General features: G+C 47.4%; 1 protein-coding gene across 1 annotated transcript in view; it reads right to left on the bottom strand.

Moving 5' to 3' along the window:
• SNTG2 (syntrophin gamma 2) overlaps positions 1-22,231 on the bottom strand; it is a 234,370-nt gene that overhangs the window by 108,993 nt on the left and 103,146 nt on the right. The window contains exons 7-8 of the mRNA XM_053588494.1: positions 13,104-13,191; positions 8,396-8,487 (exon numbers count right to left, since the gene is read on the bottom strand). Of these exons, the coding sequence (XP_053444469.1) occupies positions 8,396-8,487; positions 13,104-13,191 (180 nt within the window). The remainder of the gene's footprint in view (positions 1-8,395; positions 8,488-13,103; positions 13,192-22,231) is intronic.

The following is a 22,231-nucleotide window of genomic DNA, read 5'->3' as shown; positions in this document are numbered from 1 at the left end:
ATCAATGAAATAAGAATTGTAAGAAATTCCCCAAAATATAGCACAAAGAAAAGGAAAACAAATATGAGAAACAAATAAAGGGCTATACCAGGACGAGATGGTCTTACCGGTGCCTAATCTGAGCCTTAGAGGAGACCCTGGGGAGAAGGTAGGCAGGGTAATGTTTGCCAGGATAAAGGCTGAGAGTTTTTTGTAGCTGGTAAAATTTGAGAATCCACAGATCCAGTAAACACAAGTATCAAAAATAGGAAAAATAAAGAAGAAATTTATATTCAGACACTGCATACAACCACAGCAGACACCTGACCCATGGCCTGTATCAGAGAAGACCTCCCCAGGACCAGCAGGTGCAGGAGAGGCAGGCTGGTCACCCACAGTGAGAACCATGTCAAAGTTTTAAGGAAAATTACCTGTTTTGAACAGAAACCAAAACAATCCATGTGCCAATAAGCTCAATGATTAGAACATGCTGTCTATATCAGAGATTTAACTTCTAGTAAGAGTTTTTCAGAAAAAAAAAGAAAAGAAAAGAGAAAGAAAACAGAGGCTTGAGGACGTTTGCAGATTATGCTGAGAAAGGACGTGTTGAGCGGCCACCCTGAAATCCTCCATGGGCGCGAGAGCGTCAGTCCTGATCAGCCACTGAGGGCATGTCCCCGGAGACGCACACAGGGCTCGTATGTAGGTCAAGGTACATGTGTCTTACATCCATACTCAATAAATATGGTGAAATGCCGAGGGAAACCTCTACATGAAAGAAAAAGGGCACACAAATTTCAAACCAGTAGGAAAGAACAAAAATAGGACACTTGAGAAATATTAGCAAAGGTGACCCTGAAATCAGGAAGGGGAAAAGCAGCACAGGAATGGGGGGAGCGATAGAATTTTAAATTTAAAGTCAATGGTTAGAACGTGCTGGATACATCAGCCATTGGCATGAGCTCAATGACTGTGTAAAGATTGCCCCATGGTGGCGTGAAATATGGAGAAACGCACAACAAATACAAAATGGTGAAAGGAAAGAGGTGACAAAAACAAGAATGGAAAACATTTGTGGAAAATGAACTCATGGTCCAAGTTGGTTCTATAAAAGACGAGTAAAATGTACAGTAAAATTAATCAAAAGGGGTGTGTGTGAAAAGGTGACTATTAAAGAATACCTAAATATATGGAGCAGAATATATTTTTCACTAGTAAGAAAGATTAGTCATACAGATTTTTGTTCTCCCCAGGAAATCTAAATTTCACACAATTGCAATCAAAATCCCAACTCTATTTTTTGTAGACTCTGATCCAGAGTTTTGAAATTCACAAGAAAAACCCAGGAAGAGAAAGGACAGAAAAAAAACAGAGTCAGGAGGTGGACAGAATGGAGCCCAGTAAGACAGAGCCTGTGGTAAACATGGAAATTAAGCAAGGGGGGTGGGGGGGTGACAGAGAGAAGGCGGCAGAGCCTGGACAGTGAACTCTGGGCCCCGGAAGCGTGTTACATGCTCGGGGCAGTCACAGATCTTTTCACATGTTTTACAAAACAAATCTCATGTGATTGAAGCACATAATGTGAAAAGCAAACCTTAACAATACTTAGAGACAAACACAAACACATACCCTTATAAGCTTCCAGTGAGAAAAGACTTCTTGAATAAGATCCTAAAATCACAAACTCTAATAGGAATAAATTGAGACGTCTGGCAACATTGAGATTTATTTCTGTTTGTCACAAGATAATGGAAAGACAGTGAAAAGACAAATTATAAACTGAGGAGAGATTTGCACCATTACCAACAAAATTTATTAGCTGGTACATATAAAAAATTTCAATAAGCCAGTAGGAAAAGGACAAATGACGTTAGATACAAGTAAGCAGAGAGGATGGACAGCATTTCACAGAAGAGGGAAGAGCAGGGTAAATACAAATAGAAAAAAGCAAAAAAAACCTCATTAGCACTGACAGAAATGAAGAAATGAAATACAACTCGAGAGAGAGAACCATTTTCCCCCTAAAGGCCAACCATTTGTGACCAATTTACTGCACTGTACCATAAACAATAAGTCAGGAAAACATGCAGCCTGTGAGCAGGCTGTGAGCAGCTGGACTCCCCGGGGCTGTGGTTACATGACTTGTGTGACACTTGCCCAGAAAACCTCAACAGCAGACACTGCCACAGACTAGCACCAGAAGCTCTGCCTTACGGACATGGCCCAGAGACATTGCTAAGTGTCTTCCTGAGGGCTCTGATTTTAATGACAACAAAATGGAAAAACTGACATAAAACAAAAGCCAAATGTCCATCAGCAATTGACCCATAGTGTGCTCACAAAGGGAGACGCCAGTGTGCTCAGATGGGGAGACACAAAAGACTGTGCTCACACCAGGAGATGTGAGAGACTGTGCTCACACGGAGAGATGACAGACAGTGTGCTCAGAGGAGGAGGTGCCAGACAGTGTGCTCAGGCAGGGAGACGCCAGATAGTGTGCTCACATGGGGAGGCACCAGATAGTGTGCTCAGACAGGAAGGCACCAGATAGTGTGCTCAGACAGGGAGGCACCAGATAGTGTGCTCAGACAGGGAGGCGCCAGATAGTGTGCTCAGACAGGGAGACACCACATAGTGTGCTCAGATGGGGAGATGCCAGATAGTGTGCTCAGACAGGATGCACCACATAGTGTGCTCAGACAGGGAGGCACCAGATAGTGTGCTCAGACAGGATGCACCAGACAGTGTGCTCAGACGGGGAGGCACCAGATAGTGTGCTCAGACAGGATGCACCACATAGTGTGCTCAGACAGGGAGATGCCAGATAGTGTGCTCACATGGGGAGGCGCCAAATAGTGTGCTCAGACAGGGAGGCGCCAGATAGTGTGCTCAGACAGGGAGGCGCCAGATAGTGTGCTCAGACAGGGAGACGCCAGATAGTGTGCTCAGACAGGGAGACACCACATAGTGTGCTCAGACGGGGAGATGCCAGATAGTGTGCTCAGACAGGATGCACCAGACAGTGTGCTCAGACGGGGAGGCACCAGATAGTGTGCTCAGACAGGGAGGCACCAGATAGTGTGCTCAGACAGGATGCACCACATAGTGTGCTCAGACAGGGAGGCGCCAGAGAGTGTGCTCAGACAGGGAGACACCACATAGTGTGCTCATATGGGGAGATGCCAGATAGTGTGCTCAGACAGGATGCACCACATAGTGTGCTCAGACAGGGAGGCACCAGATAGTGTGCTCAGACAGGATGCACCAGACAGTGTGCTCAGACAGGATGCACCAGATAGTGTGCTCAGACGGGGAGATGCCAGATAGTGTGCTCACATGGGGAGGCGCCAAATAGTGTGCTCAGACAGGGAGGCGCCAGATAGTGTGCTCAGACAGGGAGATGCCAGATAGTGTGCTCAGACAGGGAGATGCCAGATAGTGTGCTCAGACAGGGCTACACCACATAGTGTGCTCAGACGGGGAGATGCCAGATAGTGTGCTCAGACAGGATGCACCAGACAGTGTGCTCAGACGGGGAGGCACCAGATAGTGTGCTCAGACAGGGAGGCACCAGATAGTGTGCTCAGACAGGGAGGCACCAGATAGTGTGTTCAGACAGGATGCACCAGATAGTGTGCTCAGACGGGGAGGCACCAGATAGTGTGCTCAGACAGGGAGGCACCAGATAGTGTGTTCAGACAGGATGCACCAGATAGTGTGCTCAGACGGGGAGGCACCAGATAGTGTGCTCAGACAGGGAGGCACCAGATAGTGTGTTCAGACAGGATGCACCAGATAGTGTGCTCAGACGGGGAGGCACCACATAGTGTGCTCAGACAGGGAGGCACCAGATAGTGTGTTCAGACAGGATGCACCAGATAGTGTGCTCAGACAGGATGCACTACATAGTGTGCTCAGACAGGGAGGCACCAGATAGTGTGCTCAGACAGGATGCACCAGATAGTGTGCTCAGACAGGATGCACCAGATAGTGTGCTCAGACAGGGAGATGCCAGATAGTGTGCTCAGACAGGGAGGCACCAGATAGTGTGCTCAGACAGGGAGGCACCAGATAGTGTTCTCAGACAGGGAGGCACCAGATAGTGTGCTCAGACAGGATGCACCACATAGTGTGCTCAGACAGGGAGATGCCAGATAGTGTGCTCAGACGGGGAGGCACCAGATAGTGTGCTCAGACAGGGAGGCGCCAGATAGTGTGCTCAGACGGGGAGGCACCAGATAGTGTGCTCAGACAGGATGCACCAGATAGTGTGCTCACACGGGGAGGCACCAGATAGTGTGCTCAGACAGGGAGATGCCAGATAGTGTGCTCAGACAGGGAGGCGCCAGATAGTGTGCTCAGATGGGGAGGCACCAGATAGTGTGCTCAGACAGGATGCACCAGATAGTGTGCTCACACGGGGAGGCACCAGATAGTGTTCTCAGACAGGGAGATGCCAGATAGTGTGCTCAGACAGGGAGGCACCAGATAGTGTGCTCAGACAGGGAGATGCCAGATAGTGTGCTCAGACAGGGAGAAACCACATAGTGTGCTCAGACGGGGAGATGCCAGATAGTGTGCTCAGACAGGATGCACCAGACAGTGTGCTCAGACGGGGAGGCACCAGATAGTGTGCTCAGACAGGGAGGCACCAGATAGTGTGCTCAGACAGGATGCACCAGACAGTGTGCTCAGACGGGGAGGCACCAGATAGTGTGCTCAGACAGGATGCACCACATAGTGTGCTCAGACAGGGAGGCACCAGATAGTGTGCTCAGACAGGATGCACCAGACAGTGTGCTCAGACAGGATGCACCAGATAGTGTGCTCAGACAGGATGCACCAGATAGTGTGCTCAGACGGGGAGATGCCAGATAGTGTGCTCACATGGGGAGGCGCCAAATAGTGTGCTCAGACAGGGAGGCGCCAGTTAGTGTGCTCAGACAGGGAGATGCCAGATAGTGTGCTCAGACAGGGAGATGCCAGATAGTGTGCTCAGACAGGATGCACCAGATAGTGTGCTCAGACGGGGAGGCACCAGATAGTGTGCTCAGATTGAGAGGCACCAGATAGTGTGCTCAGACAGGGAGGCACCAGATAGTGTGTTCAGACAGGATGCACCAGATAGTGTGCTCAGACGGGGAGGCACCAGATAGTGTGCTCAGACAGGGAGGCACCAGATAGTGTGTTCAGACAGGATGCACCAGATAGTGTGCTCAGACGGGGAGGCACCAGATAGTGTGCTCAGACAGGGAGGCACCAGATAGTGTGTTCAGACTGGATGCACCAGATAGTGTGCTCAGACGGGGAGGCACCAGATAGTGTGCTCAGACAGGGAGGCACCAGATAGTGTGCTCAGACAGGATGCACCAGATAGTGTGCTCAGACAGGATGCACCACATAGTGTGCTCAGACGGGGAGATGCCAGATAGTGTGCTCAGACAGGGAGGCACCAGATAGTGTGCTCAGACAGGGAGATGCCAGATAGTGTGCTCAGACGGGGAGGCACCAGATAGTGTGCTCAGACAGGGAGGCGCCAGATAGTGTGCTCAGACAGGGAGATGCCAGATAGTGTGCTCAGACGGGGAGGCGCCAGATAGTGTGCTCAGACAGGATGCACCAGATAGTGTGCTCACACGGGGAGGCACCAGATAGTGTGCTCAGACAGGGAGATGCCAGATAGTGTGCTCAGACGGGGAGGCGCCAGATAGTGTGCTCAGACAGGATGCACCAGATAGTGTGCTCACACGGGGAGGCACCAGATAGTGTGCTCAGACAGGGAGATGCCAGATAGTGTGCTCAGACAGGGTGGCGCCAGATAGTGTGCTCAGACGGGGAGGCACCAGATAGTGTGCTCAGACAGGATGCACCAGATAGTGTGATCACACGGGGAGGCACCAGATAGTGTGCTCAGACAGGGAGGCGCCAGATAGTGTGCTCACACGGGGAGGCACCAGATAGTGTTCTCAGACAGGGAGATGCCAGATAGTGTGCTCAGACAGGGAGGCACCAGATAGTGTGCTCAGACAGGATGCACCAGATAGTGTCCTCAGACAGGGAGGCACCAGATAGTGTGCTCAGACAGGGAGATGCCAGATAGTGTGCTCAGACGGGGAGGTGCCAGATAGTGTGCTCAGATGGGGAGGCACCAGATAGTGTGCTCAGACAGGATGCACCAGATAGTGTGCTCAGACAGGGAGGCACCAGATAGTGTGCTCAGACAGGGAGATGCCAGATAGTGTGCTCAGACGGGGAGATGCCAGATAGTGTGCTCAGACAGGATGCACCAGACAGTGTGCTCAGACGGGGAGGCACCAGATAGTGTGCTCAGACAGGGAGACACCAGATAGTGTGCTCAGACAGGATGCACCACATAGTGTGCTCAGACGGGGAGATGCCAGATAGTGTGCTCAGACAGGATGCACCGGTGTGCTCAGACGGGGAGGCACCAGATAGTGTGCTCAGACGGGGAGGCGCCAGATAGTGTGCTCAGACGGGGAGGCACCAGATAGTGTGCTCAGACAGGGAGACGCCAGATAGTGTGCTCAGACAGGGAGATGCCAGATAGTGTGCTCAGACGGGGAGATGCCAGATAGTGTGCTCAGACAGGGAGGCACCAGATAGTGTGCTCAGACGGGGAGGCACCAGATAGTGTGCTCAGACAGGATGCACCAGATAGTGTGCTCAGACAGGGAGGCACCAGATAGTGTGCTCAGACAGGGAGATGCCAGATAGTGTGTTCAGACAGGATGCACCAGATAGTGTGCTCAGACAGGGAGGCACCAGATAGTGTGCTCAGACAGGGAGGCACCAGATAGTGTGCTCAGACAGGATGCACCACATAGTGTGCTCAGACGGGGAGGCACCAGATAGTGTGCTCAGACAGGGAGGCACCAGATAGTGTGCTCAGACAGGATGCACCAGATAGTGTGCTCAGACGGGGAGGCGCCAGATAGTGTGCTCAGACGGGGAGACGCCAGATAGTGTGCTCAGACGGGGAGACGCCAGATAGTGTGCTCAGACGGGGAGACGCCAGATAGTGTGCTCAGACAGGATGCACCAGATAGTGTGCTCAGACGGGGAGTCGCCAGATAGTGTGCTCAGACAGGGAGACGCCAAATAGTATGCTCAGGCGGGGAGACGCCAGATAGTGTGCTCAAACAGGATGCACCAGATAGTGTGCTCAGACAGGGAGACGCCAGATAGTATGCTCCGACGGGGAGACGCCAGATAGTATGCTTAGACAGGGAGATGCCAGAGTGTGTGCTCAGATAGATGTAGAGTGTGCTCAGATGGGGAGACACCAGAGAGCGTGCTCACAGGGGAGATGACAGAGAATGACAGGGAGATATCAAGTAGCAAAAACCCATAAAAACATAATAAGTAAAAATGCAAATCTCAAAAGACTACAGCAGAATAATATTTTATAAGGCTCAAAATAAATGAAATAGTACATTTTGAGGGACATACACATACAGAAAAGTTTTCTTTTCTATATCAAGGAAATGGTAAACAGAAAATTCAGGATGCTTCATGTCTAGAACAGGAGGGTGCCCACAGAATAGCCAGTGATCAGAACTGTGAGTTCCTAGGCATTTGTTTAATTATTTTGCTCCATAACTCACACAGAGGCTAAATGAAATTTTTAGTTATGAAGAGTTAGTTATATTAAATGGTTAAAAATTGGAAAGGCAGCTTAAAGACATAAGTGTGGGCTGGAGCCCCGGGCCCTGGGCTCTACCCACAGGTCTGCAGTCTGCTATTTGGGAGGGAGATTAGAGGTAATTAACAATAAGATGTTTTTCTCAAACTGCATCTTGGGGCTTACAGTTTTAACTGCTTCCTGTTGCCTCTGGGACAATGAATCCATATAGTGGGGTGAGTGGTCCCAGGCCCCAGGGGCAGTGCTGTGCCACTGTGGGCTGCGTGACCCCCTGGAGATCTGGATTCTGGCTTTCTGGAGGGTGAGGTGGGGGTGTCTGGAACACGATTAAATTTTGTGATGACCTGAGGTGTTTGCCCTGCCTTAGGTTGCCACCGCTTAACCAGACAGAAAGACTTTTCTTGTGCATCTTGAGGACATTTCCTAAAAAACATCAGCCCTGATAGCTGTGGTCAGGGTATGGGTGAGTCAGAGGCAGGTTTCTGGGTCCCACCTCGACATTGCCTATTTCCACCTGCTCACAGAGATGCCGTGAATCATGAGCTTAGAACATGTCACAGCCCTATGACTGGGCGTCCCTGGGGAATAAATGTCCACAGAGTGGCACCTTAAACCCAGGATCTCGGCATCACCTCTCTGGCAGTCACAGGTGTCTTTTCAGGGCAGTGGCACATCCTCTCAAGCTGCCTAGGGGTTATCTGAAGGCAGCTGGCACTGCTCTCAGAATAAAAGCAGTGGCGCCCAGGTGCTTACCGTGTGGCTGGAGTGTCCGTTCAGATGCAAACCACTGTCAAAGAGCGGAGAGGAGGCCTCGCTGCTGTGGTTGCTGAGTGACCCAGGGGACCCTGAAACAGCAGGAGAGACATGAATTGCCAAGTGCAGCCTATGTGATGGTGAGGCCACTTCAGTGCCACCATGCGGTAAGTCAGGACACAGCCTGGTGGCTCTCAGAGGAGCGGAGGCCAGTTACAGCCGGAGGCCAGTTACAGCCGGCCAGGCCATCTGAGGGCTCTGCACATTCCTGCCTGCCTGCCAGAGGGACGCAGCACTGCCCTGCGCTCCCCACAGGCCCTCGCTGACCCACACCCTGGGGACTTTCTGCCACTGGGATGAAGTGTGCTAATTTTCTGAAAGTTATTCTTGACTTTCCAATTTTCATTTCAATTGATTTATGTCTTTGACATTTTGCAGTTATCTCTGAATAGAAAATTGCTTTAGTGGAAAATATAAAGATGAATCAGGTGCATTTGTGGACTCTGATATTAAAGAAAGGAAGAAGCTGGGTTGCAGGGAGCAGGGGTCAGGGCCAGCTGAAGGTGCGGCTCCAGTGTGTCCGAAGACCTATAGGAACAAGCTCACATGGGAAGGTCACCCATATGATCTACAATGTGGCTTCCTGTCCTGGAGGTGGAGGCGGCCCCACAGCCCTCCCATGCCTGGCTGGGACAGGTGGCCTGGGAGCCTTGCTCTGGGCACCTGTAGGCACTTCTCCTCTGCCTCGTCACCATCTCCACTCCTTTCCCCACTGCCAGTCTGGGCACAGGGCACCTGTGTCTCCACTGATGCCTCCAGTGCAAGAGAGGCCAGGATTTAGTTTGGACATGTCACAGAATCAGGGGCAGACAGAAAGGACGTGGCAGAAGAAGCACTGGGCTGGCCAGGCGCAGAGGAGAGTGGCCCTGCTCACGACTGGGGACTTCAGCAGGAGGGGCGGGACACGGCTGTGTCCTCAGAGTTCTAATCTGCCCCAAGCCTGTGCTCTCTTTGGCTGCACCTGTCGTTAGGCCACCAGGGAAGAGCTTATGGTACGTGCGGCTGTGTGTGTCTATCCATGTATGTGGATAAGGCTGTGTGTGTGTGACTGTGTGTACTTGTGTATATGTCTATCTGCGTGTGTCTCTGTTTCTGTGTCTCTGTGTCTGTGTGACTGTGTGCCTGAATCTGTATGTGCACCTGTATGACTATGAGACTCTTCCCAGCCTGTGACCTCTGTCCTCCCCTGCCTGGACTGGCCTTCTGTCCTGAGGTCGGTGGTTCCAGGTGCAGCATCTTGGCAGCTGAAGGTTCCCTGGGTCGCTAAGCCTGACCACAGATGCCTTGAGCCTGGGGAGGGGGTGCCCAGGACTCCCTGGTCCCTGTCACCTGCACACGAGGGCATGTCAACACACCAGGCGTCCCCACCAGCCACACAGTGTCTATGAGAACCAGCATTTTTATATAACAATTCATACCATATTACTACATGAAAATCAAGATGTTGAAAGGCGTATCGAAGTCTGGGGGAAATTAGAACTGTTTATCTTTGTGTAAAAATTAATTCTTGCGTGGCGCCTGTGGCTCAAAGGAGTAGGGTGCCAGCCCCACATGCTGGAGGTGGCAAGTTCAAACCCAGCCCCAGCCAAAAACTTCAAAAAACAACAAACAAACAAAAAAAACCCCTAATTCTCCATTTTATTTGATAGCTAAACTTCTCTCTTTCATGAAACACTCGATGAAATCACTGCTTTAGACCAGCTTTCTGCACAGCCCGTGTATGAAGGGTCACCCTCAGCCTATGCTCTTAGCATCATATCCACATTTTTTCTACATCATCCATTTGCAACTCTCCCCACTGCCTTTTTTAAATCTCCACAACCAGCTTATCAGTAATTTTAAAGTAGAACCAAAATATTTTTCATTGATGGCTCCCTCCCCAAAACCCAGGGGGGATGCTATAGCTAGCAGAGACACATGACTAATGGCAGCAAATAAATAAAAATTGAATAAATAAATGTATAAGTGAGTGAATAAATTTAAAATTGATGGCCACATGTAAGCCCTAGATTTCAATTACTGCTGAAGGAATGGGTATTTTTTTCAACTTTATCCAAAGTTTAATACTGGTAAAATACGTTATTTAAAATATGGTCAGTATTTATAATTATTAACAATGAAAATAAACATAGCTGGTGCCAAAATAAGCAATAACATTAGAAAATATACAGCATAATAGTTTGTAGTCAATATTTATTACAACACTTAACCTAAAACAATGAACTATAGTCTATCAAAACTGCTTTGATTACCCTCACACGTTGCTAGTTGGAACAGAAACTGTGCAGCCACCATGAAAAATAGTTTGGAAGTTGCTCAGAAGTTCAACACAGTTACCCTATGACCCAGCAACTCCTCTCCCAGGCACAGGCCCGACAGAAAGGGAAGCAGGACAAAAACGTGTTGATCAGTGTTCACCAAAGCACCATTCATGGGCCTTCCCCAGGCAAATCTATGAGCTATTTAACCCACAGAAATCACAAGATGTAACGTGTGTGCATTAAACAGAACTACAAACAGGAGACCAGGCTGTGCTAGTTCACGGAGACTCGACACCCCCGCCTGCCAAACTCTGAATCCTGAGGATTCAGGTCTTAGGAGACTTGAGCCCAGGCTACTTCCAAGTTCCATCCGTCAGCGCCTGAGTGTGAAGAAAGGCTGACCTACCTCCTCAGCCAGGCCAGGAGAGCCCAGCAGAGGCCAGAGCCTTGCAGCATGTGGGCAGAAGGGCTGAAGGAGGTCTCTAGGCCTCAGGCAGCTGTCCTAGCCCTGCGACTATTGCGAGGCGTGCTCAGAAGGGACCATGCAGTTGCTGGTGTAAACAGAAGCCAAAACCTTGTCCAGGGCCCCAGGGCTTAAGAGTGTCCTGTCCTCAGGGGAAGGATGACCTTGGCCCTGGGTGGCTCTGGCCCAGCGTTCATCCACAGCCTCTGGGGGGACCCTTCTCCCTCTGACCCTACATCCTGCTGTCTCTATTCTGCTGCTGCAACAGCCTCTCCTCACCAGGAGGGCAGTTAGGGCCGCCCTGCAATGGACATCTCAGACTCTACATGCAGCCTCCAGGCCCAGCCTGCAACATCGGGAAGCAGCCCTCGGTCTCTCTGGACACACAGACGCTCCCTGGACAGATGGAGGTGGGCAGACGCCTCGCCTCAGGATATGACACTGAGCCTGGGCACTGTTCACTTTCAAGACACCAAATTTGTGATGTGGAAAGCAACCAGCCAACCCTTGCTGTCATGGGGATTCTTTACCTCCTGATGAAATGACCACTGTGACCCCTGGCAGAGCCTTTGCTCCTACCATCTTAAAGCCATGGCAGTGGCAGGAGATGGCCCGTCACCACTCACGATGAACGTTGTACCATTATCTCTCTTAAGACACTCTCTTTTTTTTGTCTTTTATAGGTTTTGTTTTTTCTATTTTAATTTCAGAATATTATGAGGTTCACACGTTTCGTTTACATACTTTGTGTTTTTGATTCTTTCTGAGATTTAGAAGGTGACTAAGAGGCTACCGCTGTGGCCCCGCCCTCCTGTCCATGGGCAGTGGGGCCACCCTGTCTCTGCAATGGCCACGCTTGCACCTGCACCCCCACAGCTGGCTGCCCACTGCCACATGCTCTTGCTCAGGCCTCCAGGACTGGACATGAGTGACCATGTCACTCTCCTCGTGAGGTGTATATGTCACTTCTCTTTTCCAATCTACCATCTTCTCTTTTTTTTGCAAAAATCTGCAAGCTATTTAACCCACAGAAATCTCAAATACTGGGCCTGCCCCACTTATAGCTTCCCCAGACTCACCTGGACCCTGACTCACTTGTGGCCCAGGGATGCATCCACACCAGGACATGGGCCTTTCCAAGGCACTGGGGGACTCCTGGGGCCTCCCTCACACGGAGGTCCCAAGGCAGTCCTAGAAGTCCCTCCTCTTCCCTCAACAGACCTCTTAGCACGCCGGGGGTCACAACAGGGCAATGTGCGACATTTCTTTTCTGAATTTGTGGCCTGATTTCTAACATTTCCCACTTTCTGAGGCTCTGGAAACAACACCCCTTACTGTATCCACAGACCTTCAACATCCTGGATCTTTCCCTTGAGACCCCGGGGCTGCTCCCTGGCACCTGACCAGCAGAGGCACTGGTCTTCTCAGTTGGTTGGTGGGGTATCTTATTGTTGTATTTTTACAACACAGGCAGGAATATCATTTTTTTGAAAAATAGAAAATAACATGGTCATCCTGTTGTGGTCCATGGGGAAAATGGGGTTTCTGAGATTTATTTGCTGAGGGTTATTCAGGAAGAGCAAGCAGAGGCAGGCTGGTGAATATGGTGACTTCTGAGCCAGAGTAAAATCCAGGGTGTGATGAAGACTCCGGGACAGGGCCCTGTGGAGGAGGGGAGGGAGGTTTCAACAGGGCAGGAATGGGAGGAAGGAAAGACTCTGAGCTAGATGAGGAGGAGCCTGGCCTTGGGTGTGCTAACTGAGAAGGTTCATGGTGACCCTGCAGGGCACAGGACCTTCCTTCTCTGAGGACGTGTGCATGTGTGCAGGGACTTATACCCCTGACAGTGCTGTGTCATTTAGATAAATAGGGGCATGGGGAACTTTCCACAGTGGCCTTGAGCTCCTTCCCCTTTCTCACTTACCTAACGGGAGCTTCAGAAAGGAGGGCGCCTGGCTGAGATACTGCACGGTGATGGTGACCTCATCGCCAGCATTCCTCAAAAGATGCACCTGCCACCGTGACAAACAACAGCTGTGTCACCACCACGCAAGGACCAGTCACAGAATTTGAAAATAAAATCCCTCCATACCTGTCCTCTTTCCTAAATATTCAAAGTTTAACATTACCTCTGGACACTGAAAACTGTGTAGGTTTAAACTGGGATAATGAAAGAATGGCCATGACCCTCTGAGTTCCTGTACTTTATGCAACTGTATGTGTGCCAGCCTTGGGCTGCCCGCGTCATCCCAAGTCACCCAGAGACACCCCAAGCCACCCTGAGTCACCCCAAGTCACCCTGAGTCATCCCAAGTCACCCAGAGACACCCCAAGCCACCCTGAGTCACCCCAAGTTACACTGCATCATCCCAAGTCACCCCACATCATCTCAAGTCACCCCAAGTTATCCCAAGTCACCCAGAGACACCCAAGCACCCTGAGTCACCCCAAGTCACCCTGAGTCATCCGAAGTCACCCTGAGACACCCCAAACCTGGTTTTCACATTCTGTGTGAGTATCGTCTACTAGGAAGTGAAATCTTAGGAGAAACCCACTTATTGTATAAATACCCAATTTTCAGAACTGGCAAAATGGCCCATGGATTAACTATGACACGGTAAACCATAAATACAAATCTAAAAGTTTCTTTTTTTTATTATTAAATCATAGCTGTGTACATTAATGCAATCACGGGGCACCATACACTGGTTTTATACACAGTTTGACACATTTTCATCACACTGGTTGACAAAGCCTTCCTGGCATTTTCTTAGTTATTGTGTTAAGACATTTATATTCTACATTTACTAAGTTTCACATGTATTCTTGAAAGATGCACCGCAGGTGTAATCCCACCAATCACCCTCCCTTCACCCTCCTCCCCCCTCCCTCCCCTCCCTTTCTCCCTTCCCCATATTCTTAGGTTATAACTGGGTTATAGCTTTCCTACGAAAGCCATAAATCAGTTTCATAGCAGGACTGAGTACATTTTAATTCTCAGAAAATGCATGGGCACCACTGCAACCTGCCATCCTCCTTCTCTGCAGCAATCTCTGAGTCACTCCATGTCTGATCCCGCATTTTGTTGACTCTGGAATCTGATGCCAGTCTCCTGTGTGGAGGCTGGTACTGTTCACTGTGATCTTAACAGTGAAACTTGTGCCCACCAGGTCCACTGGGACCTATGCACTGCAGCCCTGGGTCCAGGACCCTCCTCTGGGACATGGCGGCCCCATGTTGTTACTCATCAGCCCCTGACCACTCACCAATCTGTCTTCCACAGGCCCACCCCAGGCCCACTGCTTCCCATGTGGGCAGATGTCACACTGTGAGCTTGGGGACATCAGAGCCTGGATTACAGAAGTTCAAAGGTCTACACGGCCTGGCCCAGGAATCCAACACAAACCCCTCCCTGCCTCACCCACGGGGTGTCCACCTGGTGCCTCCCAACAACCCACAAGCGCCCTCCTCCCTGGGCCTCCATGGAGACCGAGCCCTCCCCACCCCCCGTGCTGGTCCCTTATGCATATGACTAGAGAGGACCCACTGAAAGCCCCCAGAACCTCTGACGCACTGTACCCCACCCTCGCATCCTCTGTCAGGCACTTTCTAGACCCTTCCTCCTCCTCTTCCTCCTTTCTGATGTTACAGCTGCTCTGTGGCCACAGTGTCCCTGCCCCAGGTGCCGGAAGCACGTTTCAGACCCCAAGTCCTTGTGACCCTGTGGTGCTGCCTTCCTTTCCCTTCCTGTCCCCACAGGAGGCTGAGCCAGCTGACCACTGTCCCCACCCTGCCACTCGCACACGCTGGGTGCAGCCAGCACGGTGTCACGGGCCTTTGTTTGCCCCTTGCCAAAAAACAAACAAAGTGGCCTTTGTTTGCCACTTGTCTCCAAGTGGCCAAGGCCATCTTTATGCATCTCATGGTGCAAAGGGACAGAAGTAGGGAACCTGCTCAGACTGACTCAAGGCTGGTCGTGAAGCTTCTCAGCTCGATTTGTCCAGGACTCTCCTCCACCCTGCACAAGACCCTGGAGGGAAAACATCCAGCCTAGATTTGTTTCTCCTCCCTGGTGTGAAGCAGAGCCGGTCAGTCCTCTGAGCACAGCTGCCCCATAGGACCGGTCCTTGGGGAGCCCTTATCTGGGGATGTGGGTGGCATCGGGCTGGTGGGGCTGGGGGGGGGCCATGGCTGCCCACCACCTTGTCTTAGGATGTGGGTGGTGTCAGGCTAGTGGGGCTGGGGAGACCACGGCTGCCCACCTTGTCTTTGCAAGCCATGGCCATCGTGACACCCATTTGTCCTGTGAGCTCCAGGCAGTTTAACTTTAAAAGACCAGCGTGTCCCTGAGTCAGAGGCATTTGAGACTCATGGACGTACTATGGCTCTGACCCTGCACAGGCTGTCCCCCCTCAGTTATGCAAACCCTGGTCAATTTGCCTTAAATTCCTAATGGAATGAGTCAGGGTGTGTGTGTGTGTGTGTGTGTGTGTGTATGTGTGTGTGTGCATGTCTGTGTGTATATACGTGCACACACACCCCTACCCAAATAAAGAACTAAAGTGATTAAGCCTGTCCAGGGATTTTCTCTAGGCTTTCTGTAGTCTGAAGCAGCAACACCTCCTGTTCTTAACATGCTGGACAGGTGAATTTTGTCTGGAGATGACAGAACTACCAATGAAGAATGAGGAGGCAGAATGGCTTGAAAAATTAAGAACTTTGATCCAGTGAGAGTCTATCTTAGTGAATGGTGAAAGGTGTGGGTCCAGTTTCAGTCTTCTACAGGTTGCCAGCCAGTTCACCCAGCACCATTTGTTAAATAGGGAATCTTTTCCCCACTGAATGATTTTAATTGGCTTGTCAAAGATCAAATAACGGTAAGTAGCTGGATTCATCTCTTGATTCTCTATTCTGTTCCAGACATCTACTTCTCTGCTTTTGTGCCAGTACCATACTGTTTTAATCACTATTGATTTATACTACAGTCTCAAGACTGGTAGCATGATTCCTCCTGCTGTGTTTTTATTGCTGAGTAATGTTTTGGCTATTCGAGGTTTTTCTGATTCCATATAAAATGAAGTATTATTTTTTTCAAGATCTTTAAAATATGACAATGGAGCTTTAATAGGAATTGCATTAAAATTGTATATTGCTTTGGGCAGTATGGACATTTTAATAATGTTGATTCTTCCCAGCCATGAGCATGGTATGTTTTTCCACGTGTTAACATCTTCAGCTATTTCTTTTCTTAAAGTTTCATAGTTCTCTTTGTAGAGATCTTTCACGTCCTTTGTTAGGTATATTCCCAAATATTTCATCTTCTTTGGCACTACTGTGAAAGGAATAGAGTCCTTGACCGTTTTTTTGGCTTGGTTATTGTTGGTATATATAAAGGCTACAGATTTATGGGTGTTGATTTTGTAGCCTGAGATGTTGCTGTATTCCTTGATCACTTCTAAAAGTTTTGTAGTCGAATCCCTAGTTTTTTCCAGATATATGATCATATCATCTGCAAAGGGTGAAAGTTTGATCTCTTCTGACCCTATGTGGATACCCTTGATCGCCTTTTCTTCCCTAATTGCAATAGCTAAGACTTCCATTACAATGTTAAAGAGCAATGAAGACAATGGGCAAACTTGCCTGGTTCCTGATCTAAGTGGAAATGATTTCAATTTAACTCCATTCAATACGATATTGGCTGTGGGTTTGCTGTAGATGGCCTCTATTAGTTTAAGAAATGTCCCTTCTTAAACCAATTTTCTTAAGTGTTCTAATCATGAAGCGATGCTGGATATTATCAAAAGCTTTTTCTACATCAATTGAAAGAACTGAATAAGAATATGGTCCTTATTTTTTAGTATGTTTATGTGCTGAATTACATTTATAGATTTACGTATATTGAACCAGCCTTGAGACCCTGGGATAAATCCCACTTGGTCATGGTGTATAATTTTTTTGATGTGTTGTTGGATTCTGTTTGTTAGGATCTTATTGAGTATTTTTGCATCAATACTCATAAGTGATATTGGTCTATAATTTTCTTTCCTTGTTGGGTCTTTCCCTGGTTTAGGGATCAAGGTGATATTTGCTTCATAGAATGTGTTGGGTAATATTCCTTCTTTTTCTGTATTTTGAAAGAGGTTTAGTAATATAGGTACTAGTTCTTCTTTAAAGGTTTGGTAGAATTCTGACATAAAGCCATCTGGTCCTGGGCTTTTCTTTTTAGGGAGATTTTGTATAGTTGAAGCTATTCCAGAACTTGATATAGGCCTGTTCAACATTTCCACTTCATTCTGGCTAAATCTTGGTAGGTGGCGTACTTCCAGGTATTGGTCGATTTCTTTCAGATTTTCATATTTCTGAGAATAGAGTTTCTTGTAGTATTTGTTAAGGATTTTTTTGAATTTCTGAGGGGTCTTTTGTTATTTCATCGTTACCATTTCTGATTGATGAAATTAGAGATTTTAGTCTTTTTTTCCTGGTTAGGTTGGCCAAAGGTTTATCTATTTTATTGATCTTTTCAAAAAAACAACTTTTGGATTTATTGATCTGTTGTATAATTCTTTTGTTTTCAATTTCATTTAATTCTGCTCTAATTTTGGTTATTTCTTTTCTTCTGCTGGGTTTGGGGCTGGAGTGTTCTTCCTTCTCCAGTTGCTTGCAATGTCCCAATTCGTTATTAATTTCCTCTCTTTCCGTTTTCTTGGGGAAGGCTTACAGTGCTATAAATTTCCCTCTTAGGACTGCCTTTGCAGTATCCCAGAGGTTCTGGTAATTTGTGTCTTGATTGTTGTTTTTTTCCAAAAATTTGGTGATTTCCTTCTTCATCTCGTCCATAACCCATCTATCCACCTGGGTGAATATTTTATGAGGAGGACTGCCCAGGCAATTGAAGCAGTACCAAAAATACACTACTGGGACCTGATCAAACTAAAAAGCTTCTGTACAGCCAAGAACATAGTAAGTAAAGCAAGCAGACAGCCCTCAGAATGGGAGAAAATATTTGCAGGTTATACCTCCGATAAAGGTCTAATAACCAGAATCCACAGAGAACTCAAATGTATTAGCCAGAAAAGAACACGTGATCCCATCTCAGAGTGGGCAAGGGACTTGAAGAGAAACTTCTCTAAAGAAGACAGCTGCATGATCTACAAACACATGAAAAAAAGATCATCATCCTTAATCATCAGAGAAATGCAAATCAAAGCTACTTTGAGATATCACCTAACCCCAGTAAGAGTAGCCCACATAACAAAATCCCAAAACCAGAGATGTAGGCGTGGATGTGGAGAATAGGGCACACTTCTACACTGCTGGTGGGAATGTACACTAATACGTTCCTTCTGGAAGGATGTTTGGAGAATACTTAGGGACCTAAAAATAGACCTGCCATTCGATCCTATAATTACTTTACTAGGTTTATATCCAGAAGACCAAAAATCACATATAACAAAGACATCTGTACCAGAATGTTTATTGCAGCCCAATTCATAATTGCTAAGTCATGGAAGAAGCCCAAGTGTCCATTGACCCACGAATGGACTAGCAAATTGTGGTACATGTATACCATGGAATATTATGCAGCCTTAAAGAAAGATGGAGACTTTACCTCTTTCATGCTTACATGGATTGAGCTGGAACATATTCTTTTTAGCAAAGTATCTCAGGAATGGAAGAAAAAGTATGCAATGTACTCAGCCCTACTATGAAGCTAAATTATAGCTTTCACATGAAGGCTATAACCCAACTATAACACAAGAATATGGGGAAAGGGCCAAGGAAGGGGAAGTGATGGGGGAGGTTAGGGTGGAGGGAGGGTAATGGATGGGGCCACACCTACTGTGCATCTTAGAATGGGTACAGGCGAAACTTACTAAATGCAGAATACAAATGTCTACATACAATAACTAAGAAAATGGCATGAAGGCTACGCTGAACAGTTTGATGAGAATATTTCAGATTGTATATGAAACCAGCACATTGTACCCCTTGATTGCACTAATGTACACAGCTATGATTTAACAATAATAAATAAAGGGTTTTCCCTGCATTCTCCTCTAGTATTTTTATAGTTTCATGTCTTAAGTTTAAATCTTTAATCCAATGAGAGTCTATCTTAGTTAATGGTGAAAGGTGTGGGTCTAATTTCAGTCTTCTGCAGGTTGCCAGCCAGTTCACCCAGCACCATTTGTTAAATAGGGAATCTTTTCCCCACTGAATGTTTTTAATTGGCTTGTCAAAAATCAAATAGCGGTAAGTAGCTGGATTCATCTCTTGGTTCTCTATTCTATTCCAGATATCTACTTCTCTGTTTTTGTGCCAATACCATGCTGTTTTGATCACTATCGATTTGTAGTAAAGTCTGAGGTCTGGTAGTGTGATTCCTCCTGTTTTGTTTTTATTTCTGAGTAATGTCTTGGCTATTCGAGGTTTTTTCTGATTCCATATAAAACGAAGTTTGGCTATGTTAACCACTGGGATAAAAATGTGTCAAATGGTTTATGAAGTGAGTGTATGATGCCCCATAATCATATCATTGTATACACTTATGATTTAATAAAAAAATTAAAAAAAAAAAAAAAAACAATAATAAATAAATAAATACTAAAAAAAAAAAAAGAAAAATCAAGAACTTTTCATTGAAGATTGGGCTTAGCTTCGATTTATTATTATTTTCCATCCCCAAAGTTTGCCTTGCCTTGAGCTTTTGGATTTTAAAATGCCTCAGCTGGGCAAAGGCACTAGCTTTTCATTATTGTTTTTTAAATCTAGTTCAAAGTACGTAGTAAATAATGAATATTTAAGAGTGGTCACTGAAGCTAAGTGGTCAAGGAATGTGGCGGCCCCCTCCTGAGTCCTCACTTTGAGAGTGAAAGCTGGAAAGAGGGGCGCTGCCCCCGTCTCCCCACTCAGCCAACTACAGGGCCTGGTGGTGCCCAGCATCTCTGCACCAGCCACTCCGGTCAGCAGGGCCGGCCCAGGGTGTCATTTCCATCCTGCACTTATCCAGCCCTGCCGGCAAACTCTGACAGGCCGAATGCGTTTCATTTCTGGAAAGCATGCAGCTTCTAAATGATCCCATGGTGCCAGGCCACCCACCATCCCCCATCCCAGGGCTGAGTTAGCGCCAGCACCTGGGAGCAGCCGCCTTCTCGCCATGTCCTGGAGGGGTGGAGACAGGTAGGCAGGTTTCTCTTCACCAGGGCACCAGTCGCCGGCCAGGGCCCAGCTCAGATGGTACCACCTAACCCTAATATCCTCCCAAAGGCCCCCACCTCCAGACACCATCACATGGGGGGGTCAGGGCTCAGATTTGGGAGATGCAGACATGCACACGGTCATACCTGCACACATGTGCACACACATACATACACATGAACACTCCCACGCTTCCACACATACACATATACACACCCACACATACATACTAACACATCCACACACTCACACAGATATGCCCAGTCGGGCAGCGCAGCCACCTGCACGCTGATCCCTCTCCTGTTCCTGCGTCACAGCTGGAAGCAACAGGCCTCTGAGGCACGGGTCTCTGCTGCTCTACCCGACTGCCTGCTTCACTCCCCACGACACTGGTGTTGGCTGGGCACACACAGATGTGCTGCGTCATAGTCGCTCATCATCCTTTTTCTCTGATTCTGCACAAAGAACCTGCAGACAGTTTGCTACAGTGGCTACCGTATTATATACCGATATGCATGGAAATGTGTGTGTGTTAAAAGGGGAAATTACATGCCGGTTTATAAATGTCTATCTGTATAATCATATATATATATATTTTTTTTTTTTAGAAAGAGTCTCACTTTGTCATCCTCAGTAGAGTGCTATGGTGTCACAGCTCACAGCAACCTCCAACTCTTAAGTGATTCTCTTGTCTCAGCCTCCCGAGTAGCTGGGACTACAGGTGCCTGCCACAATGCCCGGCTTTGTTGTTGTTGTTGTCGTTGCAGTTGTAATTCCTGTTTTAGCTGGCTGGGGTGGGTTCGAACCCACCGCCCTCTGTATATGGGGCCAGCGCCCTACCCACTGAGCCACAGGCACCACCTCTAATCATATTTTTATCAACCTAAAATAGAAAAACCTTTCCAAAGTAGTGGACAATTAAGATGGATTTTGCGGATGTTTACAGAAATATCCACAAAACATCTTTAGTTTCACACTAAAACAGGTTCTTTTTACTGAGGAGACCTCACATTTTTCTTTTAGAATTAAACAAAGCTAGAATTTTTTCTGAAAAGTGAAGGGGCAAAACCATGTGATTTATGAGGTTTATTAATGATTTAACACTTTTATGAACTTTATGAAACTGAAAAATTGAGATAATATATCATTATCAGTCCTCTAATAATTTATTTTGCATCACATAAAAATGTGGACATGTAATTGGATAACTTGGTTCCAAAAAGGGAATTTATATCAAATATTATAAAAGCTCCATTTATAAGGTCCACACACATTACTCAAGGAGTTGTTTCTTCCATGGATGTTTATGCCTTACCTGGGTTAGGATGAAAGCCATCAAGGTGGGCATAGATTCTCTTTCAATTACTGTGTGTTTAACATCCCCCTAAGAAAGCAACTGCTACAGAAACCAGAAAGCTCACATGTGTTGTTAAGTTGCAAAACCAGCAGGGTGAGAAAACTTCATCTATTCAGGAAACACAAGGCCCAAGAGACCTTTAAGGCCAAGAGAAATAAATGTCTGCTTGTTTGTGGTGGCATGAGGCATAAGGGTCAGCAAACGCGTCTTCAGTGAAGAAACAATTACACACAGCAAGGAGATTCTTCATCTAGTTACAAGTTAATACATGTGTACATTTGGTTTCACTGATGCTTAATGTCTGCAGACAGGATGATTTTTTTGGTACTTTTGGCTGTTTGCCCTTATTTGGCTAATTGAAAAATAAATACTGATGAATGAATGAATGCAAGGCTATTGATCTTCATCGAGAATATCGACAAAGTAAAAGTCTGCTGGGTTCCACTGCAACACAGAATAAAATTCCCTGACGCTCTGCTGGGTGCCCCCGGCCCACT

This window comes from Nycticebus coucang, chromosome 4, assembly GCF_027406575.1.
Source record: "Nycticebus coucang isolate mNycCou1 chromosome 4, mNycCou1.pri, whole genome shotgun sequence".
In the NCBI taxonomy this organism is placed as follows: domain Eukaryota; kingdom Metazoa; phylum Chordata; class Mammalia; order Primates; family Lorisidae; genus Nycticebus; species Nycticebus coucang.
This window is presented reverse-complemented; position numbering and strand designations above follow the sequence as displayed.